Here is an 11,820-nt window from a genome sequence, read left to right as displayed (position 1 = left end):
GTGTACGTGTAAGGAATCTTTGCAATTTAAATACAGTGGGAATTAACAGCTTCCTGTGAATATGTCGACAATTACCACTAAATGTGCAAATCACACATTGTACTTGATATCAAATTATTTTGCTTCACAATAACTGCATGTTGTCTATTGGGATAAAAGAAGCATTGAAGCACAACATTATTCTGATGACTTTATTGATGTATTTATGTAGTCTGGTTAATTGGTTAATCTGTTCCTGTATAATGATATTTATTGCTCCAATTAACTATCTGTAGTTTACAATTTGAATTTCTATCCAAAATGAAATAGTGAAGCTTTTGTGTATTGGTAATTAATTGTGGGCAATTACAGGCTGCAAACAGCTGTGAAGTGATTTCATATGCTCACAAATCTATTAATAGAAAACATAATGATATAAATAGGCTTGTAAATTGTGTATTGTTTTTGTTATTGTTAGAAGACAAATCCAACCAAACCGTATGGTGAGAACAATGTTGTGAGACACCACAAAGAGTTTCTTATGATGACGTGCTAATTGAGCAAATCTGTATTTCCAAGAGGCATTTTTTGGATCTCTTGGAGTTTGTCCCAGGCTTAGGGATGTGTGTAAGGTCTGTCCACTAAGTTTTAGCAATCTTTAGATAAAACATCCAATTCATCTAGCACTATCATCTCAGCCATATTGGTCGACATAGTTAAACTGACAAGATGTTACATCAGAGATCCTCACATAGTGGGGAAACAAACCAACAGCAAAACACAATTTGCTGCTATTCTCGATTTCCCAAATGTAATCAGAGCAAATGAATGCACTCATGGTGTTGTTATTGGGGTGCCTAGTCAGAATTTCATACATTTCATGCAATTTAATTCTATAACTGAACAAAGCATTTTTTATTCCCAAACCTAAATAGAGAAGAGAAGAGATGCTACAGTGACTCATTCTCTTGTACACGTTTAGGTTGCATGATTGGTCTGCTTAAAGCACAATGACGGTAGAGTCAAGTTCAAGTGGGAGACTGCTATACAAAATAGAAAAACGCATCTACTCTGCTCCACAACATGGCACAGAAGAACGGGTTCCCAGTCCTCAATACCTGTAACCTACAAATCAAATAACCAAGATCTAAACAAGGTAAACAGTAATCAGACCATTGTAATTTTCACACTGTAAAATCTAACTGACCTCATGCAATAGTATATTTTTATTACATATTTGAATTTGGTACATAATCCTTCTTATTTATTTTAATTTGTCACGTTTTAAATAGAGTTTATTGTGTCCTATTTACATTCCCCAACATTCCTCTTTTTTGCTGAATGAGCTCATTTTTATTTAGTGAAAACAAAAACAAATTCTGAAATAACAGTACTATCAAGGATACCAAATGTCTTGTATAAATGCTCCTACAAACAATTTACAGTTGACAATTAACAGTTTAACTGTTCAGTTTATTGTGTGCCAGCCTGGAAGGCCACAAGTCTCTCATTAAGACAATGAGCCATCTTTAGGGAAGACTGATCATTAATTTCTGTCAATAGGGATTTGGGACTGCACTTTTAGAGCTATGTTGCTTAACTTAAGTGTTGCAGTATAATTGAACTTGCCTGCAATTGATTGTATTCAAGGCACTCTGGCGTGCAGTGAGTTTCTTGTTCAGATTGTTCCTTAATGGGTTTCAACTAAGAGCATCTTATTTTCTGTTTACTTTTATTTAGCATTACCAAATGTCAATCACTTTTGACAAACATTTGGTAGTCACTAGAAAAATGAAACTCAATTAACTTTAATATTTTGTCGTTAATAACTGTAATCTTTAGATAATTTAAATGTGTAATATGTGTGGATCTGGTTCTTTTATAATAAGGATAAAAATCTGTATGCCTTTTTTACTATTCATTTGCCTTTAAGCTAACATTTGCTGAAAGATCTAGCTAACTTGTTTTAAATTGTGTTTTCTGGGGTTGCTGTAGTTATAAACTAATAATATTCATGCCATTGACTGGCATAGTACCAATTTGACTCAGCTAGTAAGTATGCTATATTGGATTTTATACTCCAAAGATGATGCTAGCTGTAACGCAGTATCTTGAATAAGATGATCTTAGGTCTTAAGTGCCACTCTACTAATTATTCATTTATGAAAGACAAACAATAATATTCCTTTCTACATTGATCTGCTTGAGTAAATGTCCAGGTTTGTTTTTTACAGCATATCCAATTGTAATTGTTTTTCCTAGTACCAAACTTTCTTTCGGCTTCTCCCATGTTTGATTTGGCACATGTTTTCGGCACCCTTCCTAACGCAACCCTCTGCATTTATTCGGGCTTGGGACGGCACGAAGGCTTGTGCAACCCTAATGGCTGGGGTTGGTTCCCTGACCGGGGATCGAACGGGGGCCGCAGCGGTAAACGCGCCGCAGGGAACCACCAGGGAACCTTTTCCTAGTGTTAACTGTTTGATCCATTTGATAGATAGAAAATAGCAGTTTTGTTTCCTGGTACCAAACAATACTGCTATTTTCTATCTATTAAATGGATCAAACAGTTAACACCAAGGTGACATTTCAGGGAGAGCAGGTGCTCAAACACTGCAAAGTGACTTAACTCACAAAACAACTTTAACAACTTTGTCATAACAACATTTATTTGCACTATTTTATTAGCTTTTGTCAGAAAAACTAACCAATTGTTGGTGATGTGGGTGGATCCACATCAACTGGGCAGTTCCAGGTTGACTTCATGCAATGCTCTTTACATTTAAATGGATTGGGGTTTTGCACTGTTTGGAATGAAGACAAACCATGGGTAGCAGTTCCAGCAAAGTGGGTTTAATGTCAGAGCCTCCCAAAAAGAGCGAGTATTTTAGTTTTATGAAAATAAAATCCCCCAAAAATGAAGACTGTGATAAAGATCTCCTCAAGCATAAAAAACAGCCTTGCCTGTGGATTGGAGGCCGCAATGAACAAACTGGGAATTTTAAATCTGGAAATAGACACCAAAACATATGTAAGGAAAAGTTCCGGACAAGGTTTGACCCACGGATTACTGCAAGGTATTACCTACATTATTTCATTGAATTCTGAATTAAATTATATTTTTTGTACCAACATTAAATGTGCACCAGGACATTTACCATTCAGCTTCTTAATTAGTTCCGGATAGATATAAACAGAATTATTCAGCATTCTTTTCTTTCAATCTATGAATGGTTTTATGCTAAAAATATTTATCTCTAAAATCCATGTAAGATATCATTTCATGTTTTAACCTCCTCCTGGTATTAATGTCTCTGAAAACATGCTATGTCTTCATGATTGTAAGCCATTTTCATATTTGTAAGCTGCTCCCCTCTGCCTGCCTTCAGCTCAGTGTCAATTGGCAGGTAAATATGACTCCAAGGAATATGAATCAAATTGCTGCCCTTTTTAACAGTTCACTTCACAGCAGGCAGCAAAGTATTTAAAATTTGGGGGTTTTGGAGAATAGCTTTCCTCTAGTTTTGGAAATTGTATAAAATCCTTTCAGTTTGGCAGATGTGAACTCCATGCAGAAACCCGCTGTGGTAATTGTGCATTTAATTTTTAAAAAGAGGTATGAATTGTAATAAAATAAGATAATAGATTATCTGAGCTTATCATGTGACAACTGAAAAGTTCTCAGCACTGGATAATGATTAAATATCATGTATGTAGGATATTTGCAGGAAGCACATAAGAGGGATTTAAACTAATGACTAATGTTTTCCAGGTATGACATCAAGGCTCTGATTGGTCGAGGAAGCTTTAGCCATGTGGTGCGTGTTGAGCACCGGTACACTCATCAGCCCTTTGCTATCAAACTCTTGGAGGCCAGGGAGCACAAGGGTCGTGATGCATGCCATATCGAGCTTGTGATTTTGCGAAGGGTCCACCACTCTAACATCATCCGTCTGGTGGAGGTGTTTGAAACTCCTCACCGTGTTTATCTTGTCCTTGAGCTTGCCACAGGAGGAGAGCTACTGGACCGTGTAGTTTCAAGAGGCTCCTTCACAGAGCGTGATGCCACCAAAGCTCTAATCATGGTGTCCAGAGGATTAAGCTACATTCATGCACTGGGAGTAACTCACCGGGACTTGAAACCAGAAAACTTGCTGTACTACCATCCAGGGCAAGACTCGCGCCTAATCATAACTGACTTTGGCCTGGCTTGCTGGAGTCGAAAAAGCCAGGCGGAGGAATGTGATGATGTGGCAACAAGGGGCAGTTGTAGAGCTGGGACTGCTGAAGATATTTCCAGTTGCGCTCAGTCAGAAAGGGAAGATGATGGAGGTGCTGATGTTGCTGATAGTTGTGATATTGTAGAGAGAAAAGCTAAAGGTTCAGAAGATAATTGCAGATTAGTAGGTGATGGGAAAACCAGAGATGAGAGCCTCCAGAGGAGAGTTGTAGCCATTAGAGGAGATGGGGGGAAAGATATGAATGGGATTAGCACAGGAGATGAAAGGGAAATAGATAAAAGCTTGGGATTTGAAGGAATGGAAAGGGGCAGCGATGGAGTGATGGATGAGATGACCAGTGCTCCAATTTTTTCTAAGGGCACTAAAAGAACTCAAAATGCCTGCATACAGAAAAGCAGGGCAGCTGGGTTAGGAGCTTATAAACACTCAAACCTCAATGTGGCAGAGGGAAAAGAAGAACAAGTTACTCTGCATACACAAATGCAGTTTTCACATGGCCAACTAAAAGAAAGGAGACAAAATGACTGTGCTATAAGAAGAAGAGACAGAGCTGCTAGAAGCCTTGACAAATCCACAAACCTTCATTGCAAAATAAAGGAATATCCCATTAGTTCTGAAAGCCAAATGCCACATAACTGGGCACTAAGGACGCTATGTGGTACACCCGAGTACCTGGCTCCTGAGATGGTGGCTGGTCGAACATATGGCTGTGAAGTGGACATGTGGGCCTTGGGTGTGATTTCCTACATCGTTCTGAGTGGTTCGATGCCCTTCGAACAGCGTAGCCGGCCTCGTCTTTTCACGGCCATTCTCAGAGGCAGCTACAGCTTCCACGGTCAAGTGAGTTCCATGATGAATGATGTGTTAAATCTTTCACACTATCTCTGTTTCTATTTAACTTTGATTCTTCAAGGTCTTCACCACCTCTGTAAAAGAACAGCAAGGTCATATTTGTAGATGTGGGTCTGTGGCATGATGCAAACATGCATATGGGTGTTTTTATTTAATGAATGCATTATGTTCATGATATTAATTATGATTTAAGAAATATGTATAGTAGCCTTATATCTGTATAGCCATAATATGTAAAGTAATAATACTAATATGGAACAAAGTATTCTTTTGTCTGCAGTATTGCTTCATTCAACTGACAGCCTTTGAAAACAGACAGAATAAGATGGAGGCAAATCCCATATACAAAGGATTTACTGCATTTCAGATTTTTAACCTTTAGATTTTAAATTGTAGTATGCTGGTGACTCATTTATGAATGGTCTGATCCAGTGTCATATGTGGCACAAAAGGCCAACAACCACTTTTCAGAAGTGCTACTTTGTTTTCTTGTCATTGACTTGTCTTAATAATTTTACTTTGATAATGCATTGTCATCTTTTTTAAAAGGCGTTCTAAAGCTCTTACTAATTCGGATATATTATTCAGATTGGATAGATTATGTGTTTGGAACTAATACAAATATACAACTACAGATATGAACAGAAAGAGCATCTTTGTGAAAATGCATTTATTTAAGACAGGTTGGTGCCTATGGAAGTACTGTAATAAGAAACACATTCATTATCAGGACTGTTTGGTGATCTAGCTAGCTAGTTTGTTATATTTTGGAAAATCAGATCTACTAAAAACATTAGAAAAAATCACAGACAAGTTCAAACTAAATACAAAAGTGCACAAAAGAGACATTTACATTTAGTCCCATGAACAATTGTAGTTGAGGCTATTTATGGCATTTTGTAGAACTGTTGGAGCCAGAATTCATTCACAGACTGTGCTAATACAGTAAAAATAAAAGAATTAAAAATCATTGTTATCCTAAATCTAGATGTAAATTTAGAATATGAATTAGAAACAGATACCAGCAACCACCATTTAAAATTCAGATGTCATTCTCTTTTCCAAAAGTACTAGGTCAAGTCCCGATAGATGTCTATGTCAAGCTTTCAAGTATTTATCTCTTTTTTTATTAACCCTTTAAACTTTTGGGACATGCCAGGGGTTCCAGAATTATATTATATGTATAACTACATATTATTTGCTGTTCATTTGACGGTAGTTCCTGTATAATGCTTCGAGGTAAATAAGTAATAAAAAAAAACATGCTGAAAGTTTACAGAGTTACCACTGAATTCCAGGGTAGATGTAATTGTTTGTAACAAAAAAAGTAAATTACCTAAAAGAGTTAAGTGCCATTTATGTTGGTCTATTAAGGATACAATTAAAGGACAGCTGTAAAGAAGCAATAAAGCAGTAATCTGGGACCAGTAAACAGCCACTTGTAAACCAGAGGGCAAACAGTGTGTGTGCTTGTTTGTGTGTGGTCAGCTGTGTAAACACCCTTGATGTACTTTATGCACACTAGCTCACTGAAGTTTAGCCAGTACACTACAGCTCAGGTGTAACCCCTGGCAAGTGCCGGTTGAGCAAAGAGGTGAGGAGGATTGCAGCAGAGGAAGCGGATTGAGGAGAAGAAAGGAAAAGTGACACACTGAGAATTACCATAAAGCTTTTATCACCTTCTTCACACAACATGCCGACACACACTCACATACACAATTTCATTTCCACTTGAGTGCAATGAAATAATAGTCGCTACTATGACTAGCTACTATGATGAATTGCTTTACTCTTGCAGGAAAAAAATAACTTCAAATGTGTTTTTATATATTGCTCTACTCAAATAGCGCATTCAATCTAATATTACTCACTGATGTTCAAGCAGTCACTGTTTTATACCAGTCTCGGAAATGCAAGGTAAGCTAAAACACTGAGAAAATGATAACACTTATCTATTATATTGTGTATCTCAAGCTCTATGCTAAGCTATGTTTTTTTCAGTGTAGATATTTAGGTAAATACACAAGTGTTATTATGAGTAATTAAACTTTCTAACCTTTTTATGGTTAAACTGTACATTTACATATACATTAAGATCCTCACCTCAGATCGGAAATTCAAATTGATGAACGAGCAACCGACCGACAAGACAGAGAATTGTAGATGATGGATGAGCAGGCCAGAGTTAGTCACTCAGCTCTCTCAATGTTTTATTGATGTTAGACTTTTTTTCTCTCTTTCCCCTTCTCAACAAACATATTAATGACACTTGCCTTTGCTGCAGAAATGACATGACTTATGGTTTTGTATTTTGTGTGTGTGTGTGTGTGTGTGTGTGTGTGTGTGTGTGCAAGCGTATGTGTGTTTGTGTGAGTAAAGCCAGTGCTTTGAATTCCATTCATCAGCAACAGACTTGCAATTGTCAATTTCATGGATGATTAATTGTTATTACTATGCAAGAAAGAGTGTTTGCACATGGAATGTGTGTGTGTGTGTGTGTGTGTGTGTGTGTGTGTGTGTGTGTGTGTGTGTGAGAGAGTGAGAGTGAGTGAGAGAGAGAGAGAGAGAGAGAGAGAGAGAGAGAGAGAGAGAGAGACATGGGTTCACAGATTTGCCTTTTTCCTTATTGCAACTTTACATATTTATAGGTAGACAGTGTTTGCCAGTAATCAATAATACTAGTCTTAGTGTAATTTACTATAGATTCCATGTATTTTGCTTCAGAAAAATCACAAAATTCGATTTGGCTACTGATAAAAAGATCAGAGTTTTCTGTTTCAAAAAGAAAAATGAATGCCTATGAACCATCAATTGCCTTTTACGGTTGACTGTTTTATCACAATACAGTGTAAAAAAGTGCAGTACAGTAACTAATCCAGATTCTGTGATTCCCCCCCCAAAATATACCAGTATGACAGAAAGTAAGACATGTTCTATAGTGGCTGTGGGTTCTGTGATAATTTCCCATCTGACACTAGTCTTAACAATAACCACTAAAACCAGGAGCGATAATGGAGGCACTTTAAGACCTAATTTACCTTTTAATCAGCATTTAACTTTATGTGAGACGACATAAAGTAGTCAAGCAAGCTTTTCATTGTCTTCAGAGAATACAAACACTAAAGATACTACCATTAAAGATTGATGTGTCTAGTAGAAAACCCATTTCAGGCTACATCCCAAACCACACACTGCTGTTCTAAATCATGTGCCACTATTCTGAAGGACTATTTTGACATAGTGTTAGGTACAATGGCAGGTGGTATAATGATGCAGCAAGTAAGATATGCCTCCTTCTGGCCAAGGTCCCTGGTTCAATCCTTTCCCTGTGTGTTTTTCAGTTTCCTCAAAATATGGCAGTAGGTGGTTTGACTACACTTAACTTTTCCTATGTGTGAATGAGTCTATGGATGGTGCCCTGGAATGAACTTTAGTCTTATCCAGTGTCATTCTGGACTGTAATACCATCTCCCACACACCTGACCATGTCAAGGCCAAAGTGTTAACTCAAAATCAATATAAAATTTAGTAAAATGTGATTTGAGAGGCAGCTGTACAATGTTTTTGTTTACACTCAAGTGACTATTCTGTGATTGTTGCATTTGTCAATTAAGTGAATGGCATTACTAATGTTCCTGTTCAGTACTCTTGGTACCCTTGGGAGAGCTATCTGCTTCAAATCACTAATTTATTCCCAGATGTATTTGGTGTATTAGAGTAAGATGGAAATGATTAAAAGCATGTGCCAGTGGAGACTCAGTCTATTTCTACATTTAGACCTGTATTTCAAAACTGTTAAACAGTTTTTATTTTATATTAGCCACAGATTGTGAGCTATTCATTAACTCCATAGAGAAAAATAAGAGATAAAATCAAAGAGCATTCAGAACTAGTGACATTTATTGACTAATGGTTCCACATTCAGATGGTGGCAAGGCGAGAATGCCACAGTGTTTATTGATGCTTGCGTGGTGGATCTGGGGGTCAATCTCACATCTTATCATTCCTGCTTCATTTAAGTTGCAAAGCTGCTTGCATTCAGTGGCAATTTTTTTCAAGAAAGCATCTCCTAGCTAATGTCAAATGAATCGATGTTTTATTTAGACCCAAAAAAATGCAGCTGCTGCAGCTACAGTCCATGTAAATGGTAAATGGGAGTGAGGCCCATAATACATTTATTTTATTATCAGAGTATTCACATTAAACAGAGCAGATTTGTTTTTTCTTAAGGTAGAAAAAAAATTAATTACAGCAGGCTGCTCTTGCCAGTGGGTCAAATTACCTGAGTATACTCTTGCCTGTGCTTTTCAATTTTTGCATAATGCATTCACTTCTTTTACACAAAATAGACTGTTGCATGCTAATTGAACATATACATGGAAAAACGTAGACATTTTATTCCCTTTTTTCACTTTAATACACTCATTTCTATTCATTATGTAATTGCGTGAATTAATTAACACTTTAACACCTGAGTCAGGAATGTTAAAGTAGGCACAGTACAAAAAAAACAGCACACATATAGTGCTTTAAACTCTTAGTCTTTGTAAACACCTTTCTAACATCCCTCTCTGTCTTCCACACAGCCATGGAGTTCAATCTCTAACCAGGCCAAAGACTTCATAGATCGTCTGCTGTGTGTCAACCCCGAGGAACGAATGACTGCAGAGCAAGCTCTTAAACACCCCTGGCTACGCAACATGGCTGCCTGCTCCTCTAACACGAACCTCCATCGACCAATATCACGAAATCTCCGTCAGCGGGCTTCACGCGCTTCCAATTATAGCACCGGTTCATGCTCGGTCCCCAAGTCACGATCTGTCGTGAGCTCTCGGTCACAATTACGACCTGATTCCAGACCATTTTTTTGCACCAGATCACAGCACAGTGTGGCAGTGTTGGCTTAAAGCACCTGTTCTGAGATGACAAAAAAGCATCAACTAAACCAGACTAATCAATATTGCTGTTTTTTGAAAATTGCTCCATGCAGTGCTTTTTAAGTTACAGTATATGTTCTTTTTTTTAAAATTGTTCATATTAAGTTCACCACATGATATACACTCACAAGCGTGTTAGTCATAATTAATTAGCATTAATTAAATTATTTTATTAAAAATAAAAATGCTGCAAATGCTGTAGATGTCCCATTACAGCTGATTTATTAAAAAGCCATAAGCTGTTAAAAAAAATTACAGGTTTTTTAAATGATTATCAGTTCCTTAAGTGTATAAATGCAGATGTAATCAAATATACCCTATGTAGTATTATTTCATCACGATACAACCTGTGCTGCTGGTTTTCATGCTCTATAATGTTCATATTTTTTTGCTGGCATTGATTGTATGAATAAAATAACCCCTACTCCCTTCATAAATTCTCCCATCTGATTACCTGCTATAAAAAAAAAAAACAGCGAATATACTAAAGATATGCTGTCAGTTTGATAGCACGTTCACGTGAGTGCCAAAACTCAGCTCAAAGCGGGTTTGGTCAGCGTGTCAACTGTATTTGGAACATTTTACAGCACAGATGGTCCTCTTCTTAAATGGGTTTAGGAATTGCAGTCTCTGGAAGTAACTTCAATTATTTGTTCTTCCTTCCTGGCTGGTGGTGCCACAACCATTTATGGCTGAGAGTGCAAGAGAGCACAATTAGCCATGATCAGCTGTGGTATAGAATATAGAGTGAGCTCTCAGGTGGGAATCGGCTGTGAATGAAGTGGGAGAAAAATTAGATAAACATCTTTGTGTGTGTGTGTGTGTGTGTGTGTGTGTGTGTGTGTGTGTGTGTGTGTGTGTGTGTGTGTTCCTGTGTTCCTGTGTTCCTGTGTTCCTGTGTGTGTGTGTGTGTGTGTGTCTGTGTGTGTGTGTGTGTGTGTGTGTGTGTGTGTGTGTGTGTGTGTGTCCTGTGTTCCTGTGTTCCTGTGTGTGTGTGCTGCTACGGTTTGGAAATTGAAACAGCAGAGTCGAAACAGCAGAAATCTATCATACACCTTTTGCACCTTGCAGGCCTTTCACTCTTACAGTATGGTTAGATATTATCACAGGTTGGTGAGGTCTGAGTGTTGCTGCCCCAGGAAAAAAGCTTAGCCACTTGCTCAGTGGCAAATGAACAATCATAAAAAAAAAATTAATAAATAAAAGTTTTAAAAGTGTAAAAATATTGCCCCCTGCTGGAAACTTCTAGACAGGTTTTACAGATGTGAGATTTCTTCATCCATTACCTTGAATAGCAAATTCATTGTTTATTTATCAATGATATGAATAAATTTCAGTGTTTCTCACATACTGAATCTAACAATAAGCTACTGTAGCTCACTTGCTGCAATACTACTACGCTTTCTTAGCTTTAGTTTATGTTTATGCTTGTTTAAACCTAGAAGGATAGTTCTGATTTGTATAGATAGATTGGATAAATATTTTTCTAGCTTGGTTAAATTCTTTTAATATATCTTTGATACCAATTCTGTTGAATTCTCAACTGGTCAAAAGGTCGTAAATAATTGTATGTTTTAACAGAGTGACTCTGAAAGCAAATCCAGGTTTATATTAATGTTCTCAGTGTAATACATAATGGTAACCTCATTGTTTTTTTAGAAGCAGGAGACTGAGACTGATTCTTGTGCAGTAGACTGTCCATAGAAATATGTCAAGTGGCTTTAACTGTCATTTCAACCATATACAGTTCATAGAGTACAGAAAAGAAATAAAGTTTCTCCAGGACCAAGGTGTTACACAAAACAACATAA

General features: G+C 37.2%; 1 protein-coding gene across 1 annotated transcript; it reads left to right on the top strand.

Annotated features, from left to right (window-relative positions):
- The first annotated feature begins 2,805 nt into the window (after positions 1-2,805).
- Positions 2,806-10,116, top strand: si:ch211-27e6.1 (serine/threonine-protein kinase H1 homolog). The gene is made up of 4 exons (XM_046853910.1): positions 2,806-3,056; positions 3,752-4,227; positions 4,864-5,060; positions 9,659-10,116. The coding sequence occupies exons 1-4, from the start codon at positions 2,806-2,808 to the stop codon at positions 9,977-9,979; spliced, it is 1,245 nt and encodes a 414-aa protein (XP_046709866.1). The 3' UTR covers positions 9,980-10,116.
- Positions 10,117-11,820: the final 1,704 nt, after the last annotated feature.

Source organism: Silurus meridionalis, chromosome 7 (assembly GCF_014805685.1).
Source record: "Silurus meridionalis isolate SWU-2019-XX chromosome 7, ASM1480568v1, whole genome shotgun sequence".
Classification (NCBI taxonomy): domain Eukaryota; kingdom Metazoa; phylum Chordata; class Actinopteri; order Siluriformes; family Siluridae; genus Silurus; species Silurus meridionalis.
Note: the sequence above shows the minus strand (reverse complement) of the source record. Positions and strands in the feature narration are given on the sequence as shown.